We start from the raw sequence: 26,677 nt of genomic DNA, 5'->3' as shown, positions 1-26,677 counted from the left end.
ATGATGTTGGAGAGACTCGCAGACAAACTCTACATGGAAGCTGTGCGAAGAAAGGACCGATTTCTGAGTTTCAGATGAAGAAGTAGATCTCTTAAGGATTTCACATCCTCAAGGCCATTATGAGCATCATATGTTTTGTTTAGGCAGCCCCTCTCCAGTTCTTCTTGTTTGTAGGAACTTCTGTTGGGCAATAATTTCTTTAACATAGGCAAAGTGTCAATGAATCCTGTTAGTACTGACTGTAGCTCACTTAGCATGTTATTTGCTATTATCACCTTGACCAAAATCCTAGAGTCAAACACTTTACCATTATGGGCTACAAAGGATGATTTTACTCTTAAAAGACTTAAGAAACGTAACGAAGTCCTGTAGACATTCTGTTAGGGTAATGGCTTTAACCAGCTTTGATTTATATAGGAGCTGCCCAGCTACAATGGTCAGTTTGTTTGCTTGAGAGGCCTGTTGTGAAATTCCATTCTTGGGCAAAACATATCTATCAAAGGTCTGGTGTTGCCCTGCACACTGCACTGCCGATAACTGGCAAATCTCTGCATTGTTCAGACCTGCCAAAGAAAGACAGCAGTAAATTATACATGTACTGTAAGTAATAATATTTATTAAATGTTTTTTTTTTTCTCAACAGTATATTTAGTTTGTGTGATTTCAGTATTTGCCAGAAAAGTGGGCCAAAAGGTGATCTGTTGATTTCCCTAGGAGACAGATGTTGTGAATTTATTTCTTTTCCTTTGAAAATCTACCAAGAACAAAAGTTATTAAGGGTATTATGAGGGTAGTTTTTGTATTCAGAATTTCCAAGCAAGTCTTTAATTTCATGGAAACCTAAATTTGATATTTTCCAGTTGTGAAAACTTTACAAGCAGTAGTGGAAAAGTTAACATAGAATTCCACATTTTGCTTCAAGCTATTCCTCTATTAATTTGAAACGAGTGAACCTAAATTCCCTTATACATGTATGACTTGACTATTATTAATACCATATTTTATGAATCTTCCAAAAACTGTGGTTTGCATGATGGATTTCACACAGGAATATACATGTACTGTACTTTTAAACTGTACAAAGTCATGTACTTTGTGTCATGTTTAGGTTTCTTTGCAAAAAGAAAAAAAAAAACACTCACACATACCACAAGACAAACACACATGTGCATAAATGTTACTATGCCAAGGAGATGAAAGGGTTGATCTACCTATATTGGAGGTTTCAAGGTCAAACACAACAAGTGTTGAATTCTGGATATCAGATATACTCAGAGGGGTAGATGTTGGTGCATAATATGGAGTAGGAATGGATGCTAAATCTGGTTGATCAGTACTAAACTGCACACCACTCTGGTAGGTTTTTCCTTCAAGTACTGCTGCCTGGCGTGTCTCTGAATTTCTAGCTTTCTTCCTAACTATTCTCTTTCTTTTATATGCTCTAGTGGTCTCTCTCTTTTTTCTTTTCCTGTACTCCCTTTCCCAGTTTTTGTTGAACTTTACAGTGACACTTCCAGGGGAGAGATTATTCGCCTCGTTGATCTAAAAAGATTAAAAATCATTACCCGTATAGAAGTTTAAACTTAACTAGGTACCTCATCTGATCTCTGTCTCAAAGTATTGTACATTTCAAGTTACGTGTATGTTACTTTGAATACCTAAATAAGTTTGCTTGCTACCGTTTGCTATTTGCAATGTACTGCATAAATTTATTTGATACTGTGAAATACCTGCCCAGGTCATCTAAATTATATAGCTTCAGTATGATCTTTTTTCCCAATTTTTTTTTTTTTTTTGGCATTAAACTTGTTCTTTTCATCAATAACTGTGCTAATCATCACTCATTTCTGCAGAAAAATATTGAGTTTTATATTTTGGAGCCATAAAAGGTAAACAGAGGGGTTGTGTGGCGAGCATATAATTATAATTATCCCATGTAGTTGATTTACATTGTATTGTTTGGTCACAAGTTGGATACTGTACCTTACATATTGTTGATTTTCCACTGTTTTTGGTTGCCACAGCAAGTGCGACTCTGCCCCTTAGGCTGGCAGAACCTGAAAAGTGTAGATGTTTAGGGGCATGACCTGACACTGAGTTATTAAAGCTTTCATTGGGTTGTGTTGACCCCAGTGGTGCCTGCTTGTCTGCATAACTTGCAAAGAGTTCAAAAATCTAAAAGATATAGGACAAAACAATATTGGTTTTGTGCTGAGTTCTGCATCTTGTGCTTACTTGTAACATAATAATTTCTGAAGACGAACTGCTCAATAATAGTAACTGTTTACTTTACCTGTAAGAAATCTGCCGTTAGGTCCTCTCCTTCAAGATCCTTGCCATAAGGTAATGACTGCTGCCGATAACTTTCTGGATTTTGTTTGTACTGACACCAGGAGCCACAGGAACTGTGGTCCCCAAAAGCATGGTTTGGAATTACCTTGCAACCCTTTCGAATGCCCTCTGGATTGCCTTTGTTCTGCATCAGGACATCCCCAAAGCACTTGACAAGATAGTCAATGACAGTTTTGCTCAAAGCCTTGTGGCTGGAAGATATTCTTAGTAGGTGACCATGGAGCGCTTTATTGGCATGTCCAATGTCAGACCAGACACTGATTTGATCATTCACATTTTGATGGATGTGGGATATGGTGGTTGTATCTCCATCCATGATAATGTTCCCAACACTATATTGTATAGACTGGCCTTCCCTTTTGTTGTCTAGGTTCAGCTCTCCTGTCAAGCTCCTTGTAAGCTCAACACCCATAGAAGGCTCCATTGACTTAGCAGAACCTACAATGGCAGCAAAAAAATTATCAGATGCAAATAGTACATCAGAAATATTTCTATAGCACTAGGAAATATCCCTAGTACCTCTATTCTACCTGGTAACAGGTAGAATTTTGGATGCTCTGAGGGTGTGAGAGCACCAATTGGCCATCACTCAAGAAATTAGAAAATTGAAAATTCCTGATGGTTAGGGATCCCTCTATGGTAGGGGTATCAATATCATATATAACAGCACTTATACAGTTAAATCATCACTTTGGTAATTAAAAGTCACAAGCTACAAAGTTAACTTAATTCCTTTATATTTTGGAAATTTTGTTTTACAATTATCTAACTATTACTTGTGCTTCACTGGTTGTTTTTTTCTTTTTTGTACTATGCATCACAAAATATAGTCAAACAATGGCATAAAACCAAAGCCTTTTGTAACTATTGTGCAATTGTCTGCTTACAAGTAACAATAAAGAGTCATACATAAAAACTGCAAAAAGATGCATCTATTAGACCAGAACTTACCTGTCCAGTTTTGTGAACACTGGTGCTCTCTTGGTGTTTGACTGGTTCTTCTGGCATGATCGTAGACCTTGCAACTTTTTGATCTTACAGCATAACTCAGAACTCCTCCAGTTCTTGAGCCAATCAATGTTGAATGACCTAGAAACAAAATGCACACTTTAAGGATACTCCCAAAATCAGTCAAGAACCTGCATCAGCTTCCTATAAGCAAACACCATCTTGAAGAAATGGTGGATCAAGACCTCTTCATGAGGTGGGGCTGCTTAACTTTGTATTACTTTTTTTTAAAATAATTCTATTGATTTTCTGTTGTGAAAAAAATCATTTAGTAATATTTGACAAATTTCTGTTGTTAAAAATCTGATGTTTTCATCTGTAAAGCAGTGCCTTTTCATCCACTCTAACAAGGTGTAACCCAAATTTTATTGACATAATGAGAATGACTTGGTCAGTTGAAAATTATATTTTCGCATTCGTTATAACTGTAGTTAATAATTGGAAAACAAAAAAGGCCTCGCATGACTCAATACAATGCCTGACAAACTATTGCATGCTCTTCCAGATCCTCATTTTGCCAGCCGGCATCAAAGCTAACGTTTATTTCTGCTTTGTTTCTGTAGCAAGGTAAAGGAGATTTGGTAAAAATCGGTTAATTCTTTGTCCGGAGACCCAGAGAGTATTTTTTAGTGGCAAAGCCACTATCTTTTGAATTTTTTAAACTGGTCAGAAGACACTTTGTAAACGTATTTGTTCTGAGATTTTCTTCCTTTTGTAAGCACTTAAGTTTTTGTAAACTTGCGTGAATCTATCTGTCTCATTCATAGTTCAGCTACTTACACATAATTCTGGGAAATTACACCTTGTTTTAATTTCAAAACTAAGACTGTATTTTTACCTTGTGGTCTCAGAAGGGTTTGACTCCACAGTAGCCTCCACCTCCTTTCTTATGGCTTCTGTGCAGGTCTCTTTAGTGACCTGGAAAATCCCCCAATTGCCCCTTCCTCCCGAAATTTGTACGCTCTTTTCGAGAGCCATGGAATATTAAACGAGGTTGGGAACACGTTCATGCCAGTAGCTCCTATTCCAGCATTTATTGATCCTTTAGCAAAGTGAAAAACAAAAAAAGATAGTTTCAAATTGTAGCGCAAGTATATGACAAATTGGACTACGAGTACGGGCGGTCACGTAACAATGTTTGTTTTTATAATTACATTGAAATAAGTTCGCACGTGAGAAAAAGTTCACTCTTTGGGAAGTTGTGAACGAACAAACTACAATAAGACTATATAGGGGTAATAATAATTTTAGATAGCGAGAAAAACTACTGAAAAGGTCTTGGCAAAATGAGAAATTGATCAGGCGGCATGCGCAATCATGTAACACTGGCTGTGTTTTCGCAATAACATTGCATCGAAATGGGTTCCCCCGTGAAACTGGGTTTCAAGGACTACCGTAAGTTGTAAGGAAATGAATAAGAATAAAGAGAAGGACAATGACAATAAATTTCACGAACCTGTTTCTGCCTTTGTATTTATGTCCCATATCGGTCTTCCTACACTCTTGTAGGACTGCGGTGAGTTTTCCCGGTCTTTATAGCATTGAGCTGTGAGCATTCCTCACACTGAATGTAAAGGATTGACCCCAGACCCTGGGTCGTTTTCTCCACAATATTTGTAATATTTAAGGTCTTTTTACACTCTGAGCAACCCGCTTTCAACTGGTCAGCTAAAAACCCCAGTTCCACAATTCTTCTGCCGTCTCTCCAACAATATTTTGCGCGCTCAGGAGTCCATTCAGGTAATTCTGTTCCATTACTCGTTTCAGCGATGTTTTTGTCTTTCGTTTCGCATTCCCCTGAAGAAACTCGTCTACACTTGTTTTTACATTTGTTTCTAATGAACTGGCCATTCTGCTTTCTTTTACGGTAATTTACCGAAGGTGGCATACGATCCAACTTTTGAAACAAGCAACAAGCAAAGTCACGAAAATAGTAAACTCGTGGCACGAGACCACCATTGCACGAGCTGTGTATCACAAGATCTATGCATTGCATGATGCGCAGAAAATGTGCGCATAAACAATAGTAGGCACCGTCCTTAACAGTTCAATTAAGTAGAATTGCAAGCCAAACGTGATACTGCTATCTAACAGGTACCAATAGAATGAAAAGCACTATGTAGCATTTTATATGTGAACTTCCAAAGAAACTCACCTTGCAATGAGCAAGTTTTCAATAAACTCTTTAAATAAAGTGTACAGTAGCCTTACACAAAATCACTTTTGGGTAATTAAAATACACAAGAATGTACCTCAGGACACACAGAGTTTCAAATTTTCAAAGGCCTCTGATCAGGATGTTGTAGCATTTATTGTTAGCACTTTGAAAAAACAAGCCAAATACAAGCAGGAATAATGAGAGCATTCCTTGCAGCCTTTGTAGCAGTGAAAGAGGCCTTGGTTTTTATTTACACCTGGATAGTCTGTGTCTGCTAACTCCAGAACATCAACTGTCGCAACTATGAAAATAAAAAAGTGAACTTTCCAATTACATGTTGTTCAGTTGCCATTCTTTCCAATTGAATTGGCAAGTAAAATTTTGCTAGTCCAAGTATGTCACCTGGCATACCTGCCTGGCTGACGACTTGGTGAAAAAACCAACATGTATCCCTGGTATACTTTGCAGGGTAATAGTGAAGTTAAACCTTTTTAAGAGGAGAGATATTTCATTCTTTTACAGCTCTCTGTTTGAAATGTTTACAACCCACTTTTTCTTAATTGCCTTTTCCTCTTGGTTTGATGGTTCTGCTAGCTTTTGCTGATGCCTGCTCTTAATGTCTGCTCAAATGCAATAGCAAGCATCGTGCAGTAGCTTGAATTAAAGTACTTGTTGTAAAACAGTTTCTTAGTGTATTAAGTTAATGATGCTGATAACAATGATCATGATGTTAGTTAACATCAAAATGTTGAACCATTTTAATAGGTGTACTGTATTTCTTTAAAATCAATCTTTCTTTTATTGTACATTCTAGCTGTTGCTAAATTAGCTTGGTTTTATCTCGGGCAAAAGACTGCCCTGAAGGTCTACAGTAACTTTAAATCCAACAAAATGTACTGACTAAGCCATGTATGCTTAATGTACACTTGCACACTGGGCAACTGTAAAAATTGTTATTATAAATTTTAACTACATGAAAAACAAAGCTGTGTTCTCCAGAAATTACACACTCAGTGAGATTATTGTGAAGATTAGAACTGTTGAATGTAACCTTAGTTTTACTATTTAGGATTCTATGTACATGTACCCTGTAATTAGTACATGAACTCAGTCTTTTCCTTCATAATACTCAACACTCAATGGGCCAATTTTGATCACTGCAGTTATTAAATTTTTTGTGCCTCAAATGTGGCGCTTATTTGAGGGTAGTGCTCCTTTCAAAAATTAGATGCAACGAAGATGTCTTTTTCTTTTATTTCAAGGGACACGTAATTTTCTAACTGTTCAGAAATATTAGTGTAACTATCATTGTCACTATGTGTCTCTCATGGCACTTCTTCTTTACCAGTGGTGTGTGCAATCAACTTCAATCTCACTGTCCCTTTACTTCATTGCTCCAGATGAAAAGAAATGTTTTAATACAGTTTTAGAGTTGCTTTGCTTTCAGAGTTTGCTTTGCTTATTAAATCGTGGGTATGTAATTCCCGTACATAATATGTAAGTGGCACCTATTTGGGGGCAGTACATGTTCTTATTTAAACTAGAAGTAATCATAGACTATGAGTGCATTCGTGTAAAGGTGTTTAGGCAAGGTTGACATTCTGGTCTATTGAAAAGGTGTAGAGGTACATGCAAAGCTAATGAATTTGGGTAGGCCATAGGACCAAATATGTTGTGTAGCACATTTGCATATGTTCACTTTAGAAAAGGGTACTGTTAGATAAGCTTAGTTCTGGTTCATCATTCGTGAGGTACCATGTGTAGTTTGTTTTGTGGTAAGTTTGTCAGGGTATATGGTAAATTGTTGTTCATACCTGAGAGATTGTTATAAGGACAGAATTGGTTATTAATGGTAATTGTAGAAGAGCAGTTAAGACAATTATCACAGTCTAAAAGTGAAGTTAACGAGTATTTTTAATTGTGAATTTGAACTTGAACTGAACAACTTGAACAAAATAACGAACAGTAGGGTAGTTATCACAGAGGGTGAATTCCAAAAGTATTTGTATAGTTTACATTGAACTATAACTCAACAACTTAAACAAAACAATATGTATTATGTAAATTTTCCGGACATATGATGAGAAATCGTTGCTAAATTCTGAGCTACATAACTCGCATCGTTACATTTGCGACCAGAAATCATGGCTAAATGCCCAGCTACATGACTCAGATGGTTAGATTTGCGACCAGAAATCACGGCCAATTTTCAAACTAAACCACTCGGTGAATTAAATTTCTGACCACAAATGATGGCCAGTTTTGGAACAACACCACTCGGTTGTGAATTACAAGGACAGAATATAGCAGGCCAAAAATCCAAGTAATCACATGCGTAGAGCAGTGCGTAGTGTTAAAATGAACTCGACAAGAACTTCTGACTACAATGTAAACAGAGTTTAATTGACAGAGATCAATGTTCCATACAAACTTAAATGAAATGAATCACGTTGCAAGATGAAGGTAGAATTAAACCACGTGCTGTAAGCTTAGCCGTAAGTTGTATGATGTAAACCGTATGCCGGTTCGAACTGAAATACAATAACGAAAATAGAAGCTAATGTAACTAACATACCGAAGTATAAAGATAAAATAACATAAATGAAGAAACTATTGCTAACATTCTCAATAATGTCCGTAACAAGGAAGTGTAACATAATCGGCACCTATACTGATCGTACGGAAGGCTGGAAAACGATAAATAGGCTACATGGTGTCTAACTTGGACGGTACTTTTATAGCAAAATAACCCTATATTGGAGATATGGACCTAATCAAGTGCGATTCCGAGCATACAGAACTAACTAACCGATTTAGTAACGATACAGACCATTTGATAGGTGGTAAAAGGAAACTTAACCGAATCAAATAAGAACAGAAAACCTAAGAACTAACCCTAAAAAACAAGGAATAGATTACTCACTTTGGTTTGTACATGCACTGAACTTGACTTGATAGAATAGACGATCGAGTAACAGTGTATAGAAAAACTATGGCCCAATGCCGAGTAGAAGTTGACGCAGTTAAATCTGCACTTGAACTGACCTAACCAAGGAAAACCTCGTGGATATATCTAACCGGAGAACACGTACGCAAAACCTAGCGGTTATGACTATTTCCCTAACGGACATAACAGCTGAGGGCTGGTCAACCACAGTAGATTAAATAAGTAAGTAAGGCCTTGTTTGAAAGTGGCAATTGCTTGATAACATCTACGGTAAAGTAAGTTCCTGCGACAAAAAAAAAACGAATTAACATCATGTTTCAAAACCAACATTGGTAAGTTAAATTTCTGACCACAAATCATGGCCAGTTTTGGAACAACACCACTTGGTGAGTTAAATTTCTGACCACAAATGATGGCCGCTTTCCGAGCTACACAACTTGGCAAGTTAGATTTCAGACCACAAATTATGGCCAATTTTCGAACTACACCACTCGGTGAATTAAATTTCTGAAAACAAATCACGATCACTTTCCGAGCCACACAACTCAGCAGGTTAGATTTCTGACTACAAAGCTCAGGCAGAGGAGCAAAATAACACAGCTGAAGTTGAGCTTCGTCAATGCAGTTGTTTGTTGCTGACAATGGGCGATTTCGTCTAACAGTGCAAAACTCTACTTTCGCACCAGAGGTCATACATACCTCCTTAAGGCATCGATAAATGTTAACAGTGATATCTTTTAGTCTCATGATATCCAATCAGAAAGACTAGAAAAGAAAATGGACTGCTTACAGCTTCCAAATTACAGCGTAAATGTCCACAAACACCTGCACTTGAACTAAACAAAGACCCGCACTCGAAAGAAATGTACAGCATATGGTTTGGCGATGAATGAAACTCGACTCAAGTCTGCATTAGGACTGTGTTCTACGAACACAATAAATATGGTATTAAAATTCTAACTTGAAGCAGAGGCTCTGGGGATTAAGACAATGGAAATCATATTGAGGTTAAGGAAATACTTGTGTTTTAAAAGTCACGAATAATTGCTGACTGTTATAATATGATTTGGGTTGGGTCTGTCTTAAGACAATAGAAACATTTTATATTCCACCTGTTTAGTGTGTCCTGAAGTCCCAGATGATTTGCAATGTTTTTGTACACATACATATAAGTCAGGAATGTCTGGCACAGTCACCGAACAAAAAAAAAAACAAAAAAAACAAATAATCTGGGATTTTCTTGAATTGTTAAAACCAGATGTTTAATTTTTAACTTAATTTTCATTCTACTTAGATATCCTTTAGAAGACATTCCCAAGAGGATTTACATACTCAAGTTATTATATCAAGAAAAGGTACTGTCTAATATAATAGAGCACAAGATTATAACAAAACTAATGATGGCAAATTTAATAAATAAAAGGCTTGCTCAAAACTCCTATCCTTGCTCACAACCCTCATAAAATGGAACTGAACAAAGCTCACATGTAAATCTTCTGGAATAACTCCAAATGCCAGCATCCAGAATGGCCTTCATAAGCCTGGGGCTGGGGGGGGGGGGGGTATGTGCAGCCCCAAAGAATATGGTTTCTCAGCTGTTTTGGTCAATAAATAGGGTATCGATTTTAGCTGATTTTGGCCATTTCAGTCATAAATAGGGTATGGTTTTTGCGCTCTAGCCTTGATATGGGTATTTTTTTTTAAAAGAAGCCACTTTTTTGCCATTATCGAAAAGAAAATCAACAAAAGCCCTTCACAAATTATGTTTATTGTAATTTAACATTGGTCTGAACTAGGGAACTTCTTATAATGCAGGTCTGAAACAGGGTTTTGATTTAAGGGTTAGGTCATAAACAGGGTTTTGAAGTTTTGGTCAGGTCATAAATAGGGTAGGGAATATTGCAGATTTTGGTCATGAATAGGGTAAGGGTTTTGGGAAGCAGGCCGCACACCCCTACCCAATTTTTCTGGGAGTACAACCCCACCCCTGGGTTCATAAGTCATTTCAATTACTACTTGTGTGTCGTCCTCAAACAGTGTATCAAGGGTGAAAGCTAATACTACTACTGGTACTTTAACGCATTGACACACATGAACTGAAGGTGTAGAATGGGTGAACTGCATCTGAGAAGAAACCATGCATAAAGAAACCTAGGTTGAAAATTTATTCCTGTCTTTTGGATGAAAGACCAACACAAAAACCTCCTTTGATTCTATAGTTGGTGCTTTTTTTTCGCACATTAATTACAGTAATAACCTAAAGAGTGTAAACAGATAATTTTTCAATTAGGAATTTTTTCTTGGGTGGGGGGGAATCATTGAAAAAGTTGCCAAAATTTAATAGAACCTGTAAAAATTTTGTGCCACACAGTAATCCAAAGATACATAAAAGGTAACTTAAACTGGAATTTAGTCTTCAGTCAAATTAAATTTTGTTGATTCCTTGTATGCCATCCCATTACAGATGAAGATAACACATTAATAAATTGAAGCACAGCAACTCAATATGCTAGTTATAACATCATTTTTTTCCTTAGGAGCAACAGTTGTTAAAAGTCAAAGTCTGTGCTCCTTACAACCACAAAATGAGGCTCAAGAGGTATTTCTCTTCGAATTTTTTAGTATTTGTAAAGTGTATTCGGTGGAACATTTGTGAACTCTGAGTGCCACCTAGTCCTTAGCCTGCCAATGCAGACAGATAAGTTATTTCCACCTGACACCAAAATGCCACTAAAAATGAGGAATGCAAGCAACTTCTGTGACATTAAAAATTTTAAACTACATGTTATCACAGCTTAGCTTGCAACAGTCCAAGGCTAAATAGGAACTCACTTGTGTGGTGCTCACACTATATTATTTTGTGATCATTTTGTGTGTTTACCTAATATGTCATTAGAGTAGCATAGGATGTATGTAGGATCATTTTTGTCTTTCCATTAAGTGTAACTTAAATGTTGTGAGTGTCGTTTAGAAGAGTAACTGATTATGAAAAATGAAGTGGCTAAAGTTTGTTCATGGACTGAGACATAATGAAAAGGGTGCAATCTTTGTAGTAAGATAAATCTATTAATAATGAGTAATTTGTTATTCCAGATTTGCTTATTTTTGCTGGTTTTTAGAGCCAATAACGGAATTGATAAATTATTGGGTCAAGAACTGAGAAATGTCATATTGGAAGGACTTTAAAATTTTAATGGATCCATAATATTTTGCCAGTTGGGAAAGTTTAGTGAGAAGAATTCAATATTGCAAAGACCAAATTGGTCTTTGCAGAAATAAACAACAGTTTGATGTTGCAAAATTCCATCTTGGGAGTGATTTTAGGTGGCACGAAGCAGCAAGTACCATTCTGTATATATTGGCAGGCTACCTAAACCCTTTTCAGTATTACATTCCTGAGGGATATATGCAAATGTATTCACTCACAAGACGCATTGTATGTTACTCTGGAGAACACAAGTTATTACACACAGACCCTTTTTAACATTACCCTACTGACTCCCTGCAGTGGTTGCAATGGCCATTGTTTCATTCTACACCTTTGCATGTGTGAAAACGATGTCCGTGATCCTGTATCTTCTCTTCTCTTTCTTGCTATAGAGGTGCTACCTATGTTGGTTGTGCATGATTGGGAATGCTGAATTGCAATTATCCAGTTATAAATAGTCAAGGAATGTCTATTGAAGGGTTTGTCTAACTTGTGAAATGGTATTATTTTGATAAATAAAATTATAAAATGTTTTTTGTTTAATGAAATTTAGATTGAAAGAGGTCATGGCACCATGATCAATGTCTTACAAACAAGACTGCTCAGGTTACGGGCTGCACAAACACTCTGGCATAAGGTATCAGTGGTTATTAATAATTCTAAGTATAATAAGTGCTACCTTGCTATAAAAACCTTGAATGTCATAGCTTTTCCTTGGGTTGTCAACAACAGATTAGGTTGACTTTGGTGTCACTGAAGTAACGGTAACCACTTCTGTCAATCTTAAGATGTGCTTGCAATAGGTGTGGGTACGAAATAAACCATGTCGAGGATCACAACCCATCAAGTCTCAAGGACTCTTTTCAATTGTGAATTAGTTTTCGAAAGAAGGCAAATATCCCGTAAACATTATCCATGACAGACAGTTTGATCATGCAAAGAAATGTCTGAAATGTTAGAGCAAGCAGCTTTAAACAAAGGCAAAGGAAGTAAACCAAACGCAGCTGAAGCTTTTTCTGAGAAAAGGTAAACAGTCAGTCAGGGCTACTTGGAATTTTTAGTGCTAAGGCTCTCATAAATACACTCTGGCTCCTCAACACAGGCAATTTTGGTTTGCCACGATGCGAAGAGTATCGCAGATAGCTTCTGGCAACGTAAGGCTTATGTAAGGAACCAATGGAACGGTTTATTTGGAATATTCACAATGGCAAACCAAAACTAGATTACAAGCTGAACCTCAAAATATCAATGAGAACGGCAAAACCTAAGCCTTTAAAATTGCTTAAAAGAGACCCAGTCTTCATTCAAACTCTATGTTCAGAAAAGGCCAGGTTTGATGCCACAGTTAGACAAGCCATTTTATCTTAGCATAAACCATACTTGAAACTTTGTAGCTTCCTCCAGCAACAAATCCTGGTTCAAACCAAGCACTATGGGCATCAACAAACTAAATACTGCCAAAATCACTAAACTGTTAGCACCATGTTAAAAACGATCAATCAGTTTTGAATTTTGGGCTTGTGCACATGACCAGTTGGAGTGCCCAGATTGGTCATCACATGTGACATTTTTTACAGGTTGGGTTCTGTTTTCGCTCCAGTCATGGCTCTGTATCAAGTAAATGTTTTTGTTACGGCGCAGATGTCCATAAATGTGGAACATTCTTCACCTCAAGATTCATAAGTAGAGTGAAAGATATAACCAAAACATTTCACGATATAATGGTCAACCAAATTCATGTTTGTTATCTTGAGGATGAAAACTGCTATGTGAACTTAGAAGAAGCCCTCATGGCCAAACTGTTCAGGTGTGTACGACATGTTCCTGGAACAGACTGCAAGAGAATCGATGTTCACGCCAAGGTGGAGTATTCCCCCATGCTATTGAAGAAGAGAAAGAACTGAGATTTGAAATCAAGCCTGAAATCAAAAATAGCGAAGAAAATCCTTGCAACTACAAACAGAGCAAGTGTAGCAAATTTTCTTTCAGACAATTCACCAGAGAAATCTGATACATGTTATTTTCACTCAGGCAAATGAGTTCTTGAGAACTGAAATGTTCACCATTTTCATTAATTATAGTGGAGCTTCAGCACGTGAAGCACGCTAGCAAAGCACAACGGGTAAGGAAATATGGTAACCCATCAAGCTGAGAAAATTTGGTAATGATGTCACCATACAATTGATGTCTGTCCGTCTGTCTGTCTGTACAGACATCTGGGATAGGGGGAGGGGCATCTCAGAGTAATCCTAACGGGGGAGCTTAAGAATGCCATCTTTTCTTGCCTGAAAACTCATTCCTATTTGTTATGTCAACAAACAATAGCAAAGGTTGATCTAACGTTTTCAAGATAGGGTTAAACTGAAGCAGAATGTGAAAGAAAGCAACAGAGAGCAAGAATGAACAAGCAAAGAAGTAGCGAAGAAGATTGCAAGAGAGCAGGGCTGGGGAAAGGAGGTGAAACAGTACTGAGCAATAATGTGAATTATTGTCAGTCAGCCGCCTAGAGAAAGGAAATGAAATAATACCGAACAAGACCGTGAAGCAGTGCGATTAGCTGATTAGCTGATTTGAAACCGTGCAGTGAGAAATTTGATAAATTTCAAACAATAAGACTTGAGTTGTTGAAAAAAATGAAGTTGCATATTGTAAACAAGTAAGCTTAGTTTTCTGTCGTTTTTCACCATATATCGATAACCTCGCGCCTAAAAGTAATAAAACTGTATTTGTAGATACTGCCAGGCAAATTTTGAAGTTGTCTAAATGTGTTAGTAGGGACAGGTGCTTTGTAGACTGCTTTAATTTCTTCTTCTGTTACTGTTGGAAGAAGGAAAACCATTGATTTGCTATGTTTGACATTTTTTGATGCTTGTATGTTGACATGCATCTTGTGTCTACAAAGTATGGGGACTTGCTTGTTTTGTTCAATTTATTGGTTTGGTGAAATGTTTGGCTGAATTCTTTTAAAGTTATTAGCTGGTAAAAGAGTGGTAAAGCTACGGCTGGTAAAATGACTGCAAAGCCGTCCCCAGGCAAAAATAATATTCAAATTACGCTTTAGCGCGAATAATTATTAAACTTAAACACTGCAAGTCTTTGAGATTTCGGGTGTTTTCCAGCTTCTAAATGCATTTCTTGGCTTTAACTGGAATAACAATCAATCTTAAACTAATTTTCTGTAACATTTCTGTCATCCTTCGTTTGATACTCAGGTGTAGTGATATCAGGTGATATTGCATTTAAATGTAGATTTCCTTGGTTTTGTTGTTGTTGAATTCATTCAGTCGAAATGTCAAGTAGATGATTGGTATCGCACTAGACTTGCTGATGCTGATGCTGATGCAGCAAGTGTGGAACATAATTACCAAAATACAGCAGGGCTGGAAATAACAGTCGGTCATCGGACATTGTCCGACCAAATTTTGAATATGTCCGGCCAATTTCACATTTTGATGGGACATGATGTCCGAACATTTCACCAACACCTATTGTCCATCCATAAAATTTGGTTTTATAAATTGTTAAAAGGCTCAAAGTTGTGACCGGTACGGTCGCCAATGCGGCTAAAATTTCATCTTTGGTGACCAAAAATTCTGGTATAGTCGACAACCGAAAATATGTCTCCGTTCACAGGCTACCATAAATGACGACTATGTTTCTCTGTGTTGACAATAACGTTTATTTTCTCAGTCATTATGTCCTTCCAGAAATACATAGTGAAAGATCTTTGCTTCTATATCATTCAACATAAGAAAAGAAAGCAATGTATCTTTTTGCTTTGCTGTAAAGGATTCCCTCACATCGGAAAACTTGCAAATGGCTGATCGTGTTTGAAATCGGCCTATAATGCATTGCAAACCCTTGAGCATTGAGTGCGTCATGTATGGATACCAATTGTGTCTTTTGTAATGCATACACAAAATTAGCAGCCAAAAAAGTCTTGGAAATTTTTTCTTTACAGATGTTATGCATTGAGTTCTTTTCTGAATAAAATTCCACTTGATTTTTATCACTTACTCGCCAAATGGCAACTCAAGCACTATTTTAAATTTTGGGCCCTTGACTCTGCACTGACAGTTTGAGCCATATCCAGGAGCCCATTATGGGCTTCTGCCATATCATAAAGCAGAAGTGTTCATCTTTCCTGTACTTCCCAAATAAAGTACTTTTCAGAAATCGCCCTATTATCCATTACATGCATTGCGATATGCTGTTAGCCCTTCATGTATGTACCCTAAAGTCAACTTTGGTCAGGAGCCCATCATTAGGAGCCTGCAACTCCCATACTAAGCCTATGTCACAGGATTTTTACAGACCGGTCTATTTTTAGGCTTCTTTTCCCTCAAAAAAGGTCAGTTCTGGTCTATGTGAGTGCGCATCGATAAGGGAAAAAATGGAGGCCTCAGGTAGGGGTGGCAAATGGCCCCCAGAAAATCGTGGATCTCAGAAATTTTTGATCTGATCTCAAAATCTCGGAAGCTTTTCTGACGAGTCACGAAGTCTCGTTTTTCATGTGTTTCTTTCGGTCTTGGAGTCTCGAATTTTTTTCGCAAGGTCTCAGAGTCTCGGATTTGCTTTTTTAGCAGAGGTTCTCTGTGGAGGTATCGCATTGCGCAAGCAGAGTCAGTGTTGCTGAGATTAACCCTTTGGATACCAAACTTTAGCCACAAAATACCGTTTTTAACCGTTTAGTCAGGTTTTTTAGCTGCCATGACGTTAAATAAGCCTAAGTTTTGCCAAGAAAGCTTTTTTTTACTAAAAGGAGAGAGTTTTCGAGGATTAGGCACAAAATTGAGCAAAATTTCAATCCCGGGCATGCACAAAAGCCAAAATTTGGACTTTTTTGCCATTAACTGTTCTCAATTTTGTTTGTTGGCCCTTTCCTTTCTGTTTTTCTCGGCCCTTTTACACTGGCTACCTTTTGCTTTGTATGTTCTTTCTGGCTGCCATGAAAAGTTGGGTGTTAATCACAGGCGAAGCCTAGAAATGGACCTCGATCAATCATTGGCGTAGTGGACCATTTTACCACCGTTTTTGCTCCAAAACTGATAACATTGTTTTTCGATTTGCGATGTCGGGATGTCGTCGATATCTAAACCTGATGATTTTGCGGAAAGGCCTAGCCTAGTACTACTATCTGCTCATCAAGAATGTCTGATGACATTTAAATTGATGACGTCACAAGTGGTACAAAGAGCACGACCATCAAGTGGCCGTATATGGCCACTTGGGCGTCAAAGGGTTAAGCATCACGTTTACGCCAACGGCGGCAAATACGGGACTTTTACTTTTCTTTACTTTTGCTTCTCTTATTATATTCACTCATCCCACGCGCATGCTCATTTGATCAGGTTTCCGCTGACAATAACCATGTGCACACTTTGATGCTGAAATCATGGTCGGTGGACTGTATTTTTAGCCAGTTAAGTCAAAGAATTCAAGTAACCCGATTTAGATTTTATAAGTGGTTAGCCTAAGGACGTGCAATTGTAGTCTGGAATATACCGGCGTGTCTAAGATGGTGTATTCTAAGCTATTGTAGAATACCGTTACGCAAAACAAACACAATATTTTACTTTATTATATGGCTGTGTCTCACAAGGACTGGGAACTACCGAATTCACAAATTTGATTGGCTGAAATCGATATTGACCGCGGTCTAGATTTTCCCATCTAGACCAGCATCTAGACGGGTATCATTTTGCGTTGAAAAAGTAGCAAACTAAAATACAAAAAGGTTCACCATTTTCTTTTATTTTCTTCTCAGTCATTTATGGAAGTGCCAAAAAGCCTGATGACAAGAAAAAAAAGTAAAGAGGACGAGCAAATTTCAGCAGGTTTAAGTTAAGCTCATTGCCATTCACGAGCAAAATGTTAGCAAACCAGCTACATTAAATGAATTAAAGTTTTCTTCTTCGTGAGGTCTGTACACACGACCGAGGTCAAGATTCTCCCATACAGACCTCCTGCTCGGTTAATAAGAGCTAAGTAATGGTCTTTGCAATGAAGGAGCACTATGTCAACTAGAGAACTTCTAGAGGTCGTAGAAAATACAAATGTAGATATAACCTCTAAATAAGACGTCTTAAAGAAAACGACTAACTGCATGCTTACTTTAATTTGCTTTACTTACATTATGTAGTGTTCTTACCATGTGTTTGGTAATCCAACATTTTGCTCTCCTCGTCCTTTGTGGTAAGTTTCTTCACATTCGTGAGTCGTGCACGGTGTCGCCTTCTAGAGCAAGCTAAACACTTTACTTTCACAGCAGTTCAGCTGCACTTCTTTAGAACCTCTATTTTGATTCGTTCTTGTTAATCTGCAACTTTTTTGTTCTTCGGGCAAGGGGTATTGTTTGTGTTGTTAACCTGTTGTTAATTTTTTTATTGTTTCGTTTGGCCAATTATAAAGAACCTTGTAAACGGTGCAGATCGCCCCTTTCACAGTGCCTCTGTCTACCCGGGAACTTTACAAAATGCTCAGTAGGGGTTAACATGCGTCGAACTCCTCGTCCTTGCATGTTACGCCACTTGACACGTGAAGACTTTACTTTTATACCACATTTTACATGCAGTGAGCTTCCCTCAGCACATAGACCTGTCGGTTGAACAAACGATGCAGTTTTTTCGCAGCCACCTGTTTATTTTCAGTGGTGTTGCCTGCTCGTCTACAAAAGCTTACAAACACTAGTCAAACTTCTTCCAGTATTGAGCCTAGGTTTTTATCCATTTCGTGGTCGAAATTATTGGGTTAATAGGTTACTCTCACAGGTGGCCTGTGCAAGAAAATAATTTGCCAGCGAATTTGTTCACGCCATGACAGCCAGTCACTATGATGCTTCATTAGTCTTTCATTGTGCGATTAAAATACAAGCTAACACAGTTTTAGAGTAAAAGCCTTACAAACACACCAGCAAATGCGTATGTAGACCTCCTTAATCAATGCTTATGAATAGCAAGAGCTAGTCAAGATACATCTTGTTTTCTGGAGACACGAGAATAATAAGCCCGGGCGTCTTCATGAATAATCATGTATGAATAATTACAAAGTTAACAATTTACTTACATTTGTGTTTTCGCCATTTCTTGTCTTCCACCCTCTCCTCATCCATAACGTGTTACATCAACCAGTACGGAAGGTCAAACAATATTTAGCAGCTGAAGTTAGATCGCGTAGTAACCTTGAGAGACTAACGGAAGATCGCTGATGAGAAGCTATGTGATTTTTGAAGCTAGCTGACCAGAAGTTGATGACAGTGCGTGACCTCGAAAGTAGTTGAAAGTCGGGTCATGATAGGCCGTAAAAAAGTTGAAATGTTAATTCATAACTAAATAGTTAGCGTTTATCCGCGACTGCTATTTTGGTTGTTCAAATAAACTACAAGTTATTGATTGTATATTAGTTTTGACTACTTCCCTAAATGAGATCCAGTTTCAAGCGACCAAGAGTGCACGAATCTCACGTCTCTGGCTCGGAGTTTTGCATAATTAAGGTCTCAGGCTCAGTTTTCTCTGCAGTGAGTCTCAGGCTCGGATTTTCCGAAACTGTGTAAGTCTCGGTCTCGAATTTTTAAACAACGATCTCGGTGTCTCGGCAAGTCTCGGATTTTACTATTCGCCACCCCTTCAGGTGGACATGGCAACCTAATCTTTCAGTGAAATTATAAAGTCTGTCCTTGTGATTGGTCACTGGGGTTCCTGCGGGGGCTGAATTCGCAGTAAATTCAAACTAAAAATAGATCAGTCTGTGAAAACACCGGGACAGGAATAATTGAGGAAGTTGCACACTCCTAGTGATGGGCTTCTGCATAGAAAACTAGGTTTGCTTGAAGAACATATAATCAGGAGATAACCAGGACAGATTGGTGCAGTCATCTAGTAGATAAAGTCATCTACTTAATCATAAGTGATAAATAGATCAAATTTAAATACAGTTTTGAACGATTTGTATTGAAAATCTTTACAGCATGCTAATAAATTTTCTTATGCTAATTATTATGCTAATCAATTATGCAAATTAATGTCTGGTCAAATTGATAAGATATCCGACCAAAATGAAGATTTGAAAGGACACATGTCCTGTTAAAGAAGAAAAATTATTTCCAGCACTGCATTAGGGAATAAATAACAAGGGAAAAGTTAAAATAGAGCTAGAACATGTTCAGAAAGGCTGAAGTAAAAAGAAGGCATGTATAGGTGTATGGGTGTACAACTCTACAAAAACTTCTAGGCCCAATAGAGTGTCCAAATTCAGACCACACTTGAAGGATAGCACAAATCTGGAATGATATTCCCACAACTCAGGTTACCTTTGTACTATCTAGTGAAACCACAACCTGCATGCCTTTTATAAGATTTGTATGTCAAATAGAACCAATAAATTGTAACCATTTTAGCATTCTGCAAACAGAATAAAAGTGGAATTAAATAAATAAACTAGATGCTTTAAGAGCGTTTACTCAGGCTTCGCACGGCAATATCAAATCGCATTTATGCGATTGCATCGTCAGTACATGCTAGCAGAAAGAACATATAATCAGGAGATTGTTTTTTCCTGTACCCTACTAGAAAGCCAACTAACATGGAGGTAAGATATTTGATTCAAGTTACCAAAGTCTTATCTTTACAAATTTGGAGATCGGCATATTTTGCACACTGCAAGAAACAAGTCACATGTTTTTAATGAGCTACCAGGTTGCTCGTTTTATTCCAATATGATTTGTTTTACTGCAGTGTTCTAAATAATAACAGCAGTAGCCACATGCAGTCATTGACTGCCTATTTTTTTGTCAGTGTTTTCAGAGTTTGAGCTCATACCACGATTGGCTCAATTGTTATCTCACAAGGACTTTTCAAGCATACCAGCATGAACTTTGCTTACCTGGCTGGCTTTCAAGCAATATAATTCATGGACCGACCCTTTCCGAAAACGATCGGCACCTTTGTATGTGAGATGAATGTATAAGGCCTGATTCTTGCTAAAACTTCCTTTGCTAAACACCGTATTCTTTCACGAAGAGCAAACAATGTCGCATTTCTCGTCCCCAGTTTCCACGGTTTACGCATGGAATGCCTGGGACCATGACCCCCCTTTTGGCGACCAAAACGCTTACATTTTATGACTCAGGCTTTCCTACGGAAGCCCGAGTAATAGACAAATTAATCATTCAAAATTATTATCAGTTACTATTAAATTATTCAAACTAACATAATAGCCACATTTACAAGTAGATTCTAAACTGGAAACAACAGAAATTTGATTACCCATAATATTTTGAACTTTAAGACCGAGTTTACCAGAGGACCAGGCAGGGGTGATACATGCCATCTCTCCTTTTTGGATGAAACTTTGCCAGATTGAAGGTACTACCCAACAACTCTAAAAGACAAAGTGGGCTGGCTTTGGGATTTTTCCCTTAGGAGTTAGACCACCCCTCCTGGTTTTTTGCCCAAAATCTCAAAAATGTCACTAAAATAAGCATCAAATTTAGACACCACTTCTGCTTACAGAATGCATTGAATGTTATTGATATTTTACACAAATATAGATTAGACCTATCTTAGTTCACACCAGGAGTTTCAAGTCATTTGAAGTGGCAGGTGCCAATCAAGGAATGTCATTTCCCACCCATGTCACGCAACATTGAGCTATAAGGTAAATTAGCTCAAATTCTGACTCAAATATTGCTTAAATCCAACTTTCTAAATCAAAACTAATTTTTTTTTGTATTTTATTGATATTTATATAAGTTTAAAAATAAGAGTGACAATAACAATTGAAATTACATTTGCAGATGAAAGAAAGAAAAACTAAATAAACTAACGTGAGTACAGATGGAAAAAAACGAGGAATACTATTACTAATAAGACTACTTAAGAGGAAAATACTTATACACCCAAAATACTTACTAACTATTTATATTAATGAATAAAAACTACGCTAATTTTTACTTTTTTTAGAAGAAACTACATAGACTAATGCTAGTATAGATGAAAAAAATAGCAAAACAAGAAATACTGTTACTAATAACACTACTTGTAAGGAAAATACTAATATACCAAAAATACTTACTAATATATTAATAAAACTACGTCAATTGTTACATTTTTTAGGCTGCCGGCCTAAATACAATTATTTGTAATAAATTTCTTCCACTTGGCGTCATGAAATGTTCGCTTGCCATTAGAATCGGAAATAACCGTTTCGATTTGATATACTGAGGAAACTTTTGCGAGAAAGATCTTTAATGACGGAGGAAATCCTTTATTTTGACAGGAGTAAATGTGTTGTTTTGCTAAGATCAACAGATGGTTGAGGAGATAAAAGTCTACTTGTCTGTTCCAAAGTCCAAACATTTTGTCAACATCTGATAGTGCTTCTCTGATTTTACCACAGTTTAGAATCACCCTTGGCCAGGTGAAATCAAGAATAAAATTTTTGGCATCTGTTATATTTTGGTAACAAAAGCTGTTTAAACAACGTGACAAGAGACTAGTTTTAACAAAGAGACAAGGGCAAAATCTAAAAATATTAGATATTATAGAATCAGTTTATCAAAGTTATTTCTATGTTAATGTCATTAACAAAGTCTTTGAATATTATTTAGGGCAGTGGAAGCTCAATGAATGCAAAACTCTTGGCAATATCCCTTAACCCTTGGACGTACAAGGCGGGGGGCGGGGGGGGGGGGGGAGAGGATGAATGCCATCCCCCAATAAGGTTTTTTCAAAATTTTGAAAAGATGATTTACTCTAAGGGGCTGAAACTTTCAGTAGCTGTTCATTCATCCTTCACGGATATTTTGATATGTCAATTGTGTTCATCATTTTTGACATTTCCATGGCAACTGCTAGTTTCATGTGGGTTTGGCCAAAAATCAACTTTCTTTGACATAATTCTGTATTTTTTTTCAGTTGTCTTCATCAAATTCCAGAAATTCACCAATCTGTACATTTCATAAGTATTCTGGCTTGATTTTGTATTAATTTCTGTTATTTCTTGACTTTTTAAGAAAAAAGTAAAATCCAAGATGGCGGGTCAAAGACATCATTTGACATCATATGATGTCACAACCAATGATTATGGTATCATTTTGTAGACCAAGTTCGGGGCTCTCTAATCAATGAAAATTTGTTTCGCTGTGCCTTAACACTTCCCCCTTGTACCACGGTGGGGGTAAGAGTTAGCTTGCACGTCTGTGGGTTAAATAACAGTGCAAAACACCTAAATTCTATTCATACAATCTAAATATGGGAATGAACAGCCGTGATGTTTAAATTCTAAAACATTAACTAGTTAGATGAGAGTTTTTCTCGGCCTATCTTGCTTTTTAGATTACGCTTGATACCCTGCTCAATCATTACAGGTCATTAATACTTGATCTTGCAATTAATTATTGTCAACTCTTACTTTACATTTGGCATACATACTCATCAATCCTGAGAAGTATTCTTTGCTGAAACTATTGTTTGCCCCCATTTCGAGTTCAAAAAACCCTTGAGATATTGATTTTGCTACATTAGGCATGCAAGCAAAATGTGGCTAAATATCATTTAGGCAAGGTTAAACTCGAGCTAATGCAGTCAGCTAGCGTGCCCATCCAGCTAATATCATTTAGGCAAGTTAAATATGAGCTTATGCAGCCAGCAGTTTCCTCGTTTGGGAGTATGTGACCTGTGGGGCGGCCTTCAGGGGTTTTGCAGGGGTTTATGGTTCATTGCATAATTGTTGTAGTGTATTCTGCTGATTGCTGCGGATCAGTTGCACTGCTTTGCTCGCGAATCATTGCGGATTCTTGCCTCTTCGTTGCCGTTGTTTTCTTTCAAGAGTTGTTGTTTATCCTTGTTTATACGATAATGACGGCCAGGTGAACCCGTAATAGTCAAGCGGTGGCCTTCGATGCCATTGTTTCTGTTGCTGAGACGACTCGACCACGTTCAAATGATGCAAATCTCCCTCGATCAACTTCACAGACGCCGGTCATTCCTTCGACGTCTCAAGCTCAACCCGCTGATCAGCCTTCTCCCGCTTTCTTGGCATCGGTTGTCAATGCGGTCAAGCAAGCCCTTGCGGCCGAGCAAGCTTCAAATCTGCCATTGACGCCCCCAGTTTCTTCATCCACGAGTGTGCCAGAGACGGCCATGCCTGGGGGCGTTCCTCCATTGTCTCTATCTTCTGGCCAGCTAGATGCTCAAGTCTCAGCCCTGGCAGCCTCTGGCGTTGGCTTTCCGCCTGTTTCGGCGGTTGCTGCGAGCGCTACGGCGCAAGGTAGGCCCAATTTTGTTGTGCCTTCATTTGCTTCTACGTTTGCCTCGCCAATACCCGCACTCGCAACTTCTTCGTCCAATTCCACTATTGGGACCACATTGCTCGCTCTCGGCGGTGTTTCTTCGCTGGCCCAGTCGTCTATACTGCATCAGGCTTTCGTGCTTGGCCCTGGGTTTTCGCCCATTCCAGCGAAACTCGTAAGCTAGATTGTGGCTGGGAAGTTTGTAGAGCTGAACAAGCTGCTTTCGGTCAACATTGTCTCAACTGAGTCTGAGCCTCAATTGCTACTCAATGGTCGGTTGGTGCTAACTTCACCTAAAAAACCTAAACGGCACATTGAAGATATATCGAGTTGGCTGGAGGCTTTCTCAGTGTGCAGCCTCATTTTGTCATCCCACTTCCCTCAGCGGTGGAGGGATTTGCTGCAATACCAGCTTTTGATTCTCCGCACATATCACCAGTTCGCCGGTAGGGTTTGATTGGCGTATGATCGGGCCTTCTGCAAACACGCTGCCGCAACAAACTTGACCGACTGGTTGGCCATAAATGTCCAGTTGTTTAATTTCCACGCAGCTGGGGCCTCTGTCCGTCCTGGCCATGAATTGTCAGATGAATCCACGGAGCCACATGGAGCCTCGTCTTCCCACATTATTTGCAAATCGTGGAACCGAGGCCGTTGTGTTGCTCCTTCTTCATCATGCCATTTTGCCCACAAATGCTCCAGCTGCTTTGGTCCGCACCGCGTTGGAGCTTGCCCTGGCGAGTCACTAACCCAGTCCCGAGCTTCTTCTAAACAGCAAGCTGACTCTTCTCTTTCTCACTCGAGCAGCAAGTCCAGGTGCTAAGCAATTGAAATAGTAGACTCTAATAATTGTCATTAGGCCATCCCATACTATTTTGACTTTGTTGTTAGGGTGGAGGACTTCTAGCTGCAGGTTTAGGTGCAAATAGACACTATCAGATTGTTGTTTGTCATTTGCCGTGTTATGTTTGTTATTTCCCACCACACTATGTTGTTGTTCTTCGTTTTAGGATGGCATATTTACCACTTGTATTTCTTGACCTTTTGTGCTTGAATTAAATCTAGTTTCTTCAGTTTTATTTTCGTGGCATTTGTTATTTACCAGGATGTGCATCAATTAAGAGCTTCTGCCTGAGAGACCGCAGCAGACTTGGAAATGAAGGTCGGCCGATTTCGCTTAAAATTGGTACACAAAGTTGTTATGTGGACTTATGTAATATGCCAAAGTTTCAGGTTCAACGACCATTTTTTAGCCGAGTTCTGGATATCAGCCCCTCAGGGGTCCCCAGAGGCTGATTTTTAGTCTAATTTTGGCCACTTTTCATTCTCTCTTTTAGCAACGTACAATTAATTTCAGACAAAACCAAAACCATATTTGTAACGCCCTATCCTTAGGCTTCTATGGGTAAAAACATTAGTTCACGGGAAGTTTTTGTTAGCCTGTGGCTGTGATCACAACTTAGTCCTATTTGGAGCATATGGGGAGCAACCGGAAATGGCCTGTTTTTGAGACCGCATATTTTCCATGCCCATGTTTTATATCGTGAAGTCTTAGTATCCCTGCAAAGTTCAGCCCTTAGTTTAGTAATACCAAGAAAAAAATACTAAGGTTGAGGCTTTTTTGCTAAGAAAAAACGTACGAGAAGATGACTAACCAGGCCACTTCTGGTTTAAGTCTCAACAAAGCGTGTCTGTAAAAATCAGCCATTTGATTTCGATAAATACCTTTTTTTCTTCTAAGTCGGGAATTAGAGACTCTGAAGTTAATTCTAACCGAAAAGACTTACCGTTAATCAGAAACTTTCATGTGATTTTTTTAGGACCGATCAGATTTTGGTCCGGCAACGGTTATAAATTTTGTGGAAGAAGTCTTGAAAATTACAGATAATGGAGTCGCTGGACTTCTTTTCTGAAGAAAAACAACTTATCAGTCACTCTAAATGCAATCACAACGTCTCTCATGACACCACTTGAAAATTGCTTTGAACCTCGAATAAAATTCGCATATATTTATAGCTAATTGTAAAATTAAATGCAGTCTCACTATTCCAGTCTTTACGCAAGGTGTCTGGATAAATTCACTTACTATGAATGCTTACCTGGCTACAGGTTTAGAGGCATGCCCCTTTCTTATAATCCATTAAAAGTTAAGCAACATTAAAAACCTTAGCCCCAGCGATAAATTGATCGTGAGTGCATCATTGTGAGTAATTAAAATTCAGGTTGATTCATACCGTACGTGATGAGGTCACAACACACCAACTTATCTGAAGTTTGCTGGCTATGATTGTCTTGGAATTCAGTTTTTTCTCGTCTAGATTTGTCTCCTTGATACTGCAGAGAATGATCAGGTATACAACTTGCATGAGAACCTAAAGAACGAATGGATATGCCACAGAATATTTATTCATACCCACTCCCCCGGTGCAAACGGCCGAGGTATTATAAATTGGGGAAGTCCAAGACAGTCCGTTTTCCCCGCCAAGTCACTGAATGTCTGACTAAATTACCAGAAAATTACTCATTGGCACACTTTCCCTTTCTCTATCGGGATTTTCCTTTTGTTGCTTTCTCAGTCCGCACAGATCCAGACTAAATCGGTGTACTGCATATATCCAAAGATAGGACAGGGGAGGAGTGGATTCTCCTTCAAAGACTACTGCTTATAGCACCCTAGCTGTAGAATTGCTGGCCCTTAACTCCGATTTCCATAAA

The 26,677-nt window shown here is 38.1% G+C and overlaps 2 protein-coding genes and 2 pseudogenes across 5 annotated transcripts in view; 2 read left to right on the top strand and 2 right to left on the bottom strand.

The window, feature by feature from the left end:
* LOC145485001 (katanin p80 WD40 repeat-containing subunit B1-like) overlaps positions 1-26,677 on the top strand; it is a 332,677-nt gene that overhangs the window by 13,476 nt on the left and 292,524 nt on the right. For all 3 annotated transcript variants that reach the window (XR_014049117.1, XM_081463641.1, XM_081463640.1), the window contains exons 4-6: positions 9,760-9,820; positions 11,003-11,064; positions 12,227-12,310. Coding sequence is in view for 2 of the 3 variants with exons in the window: in XM_081463641.1 (XP_081319767.1) it covers positions 9,760-9,820; positions 11,003-11,064; positions 12,227-12,310 (207 nt within the window). In the remaining variant the exon portion in view is untranslated. The remainder of the gene's footprint in view (positions 1-9,759; positions 9,821-11,002; positions 11,065-12,226; positions 12,311-26,677) is intronic.
* On the bottom strand, positions 1,035-3,786 carry LOC145483755 (uncharacterized). Its single transcript, XM_081462298.1, has one exon. It carries the CDS (start codon positions 2,774-2,776, stop codon positions 2,285-2,287), a length of 492 nt encoding a protein of 163 aa, XP_081318424.1. The 5' UTR covers positions 2,777-3,786; the 3' UTR covers positions 1,035-2,284.
* On the bottom strand, positions 2,791-9,722 carry LOC145483756 (uncharacterized; annotated as a pseudogene).
* LOC145485002 (uncharacterized) lies at positions 22,354-26,314 on the top strand (annotated as a pseudogene). The gene is made up of 2 exons (XR_014049119.1): positions 22,354-23,254; positions 23,316-26,314. The product of XR_014049119.1 is annotated as an uncharacterized LOC145485002 (transcript).

The sequence above is a fragment of the Orbicella franksi genome, chromosome 4 (genome assembly GCF_964199315.1).
Source record: "Orbicella franksi chromosome 4, jaOrbFran1.1, whole genome shotgun sequence".
Classification (NCBI taxonomy): domain Eukaryota; kingdom Metazoa; phylum Cnidaria; class Anthozoa; order Scleractinia; family Merulinidae; genus Orbicella; species Orbicella franksi.
The sequence above is the reverse complement of the archived record's forward strand: the minus strand, read 5'-3'. Positions and strand labels throughout refer to the sequence as shown.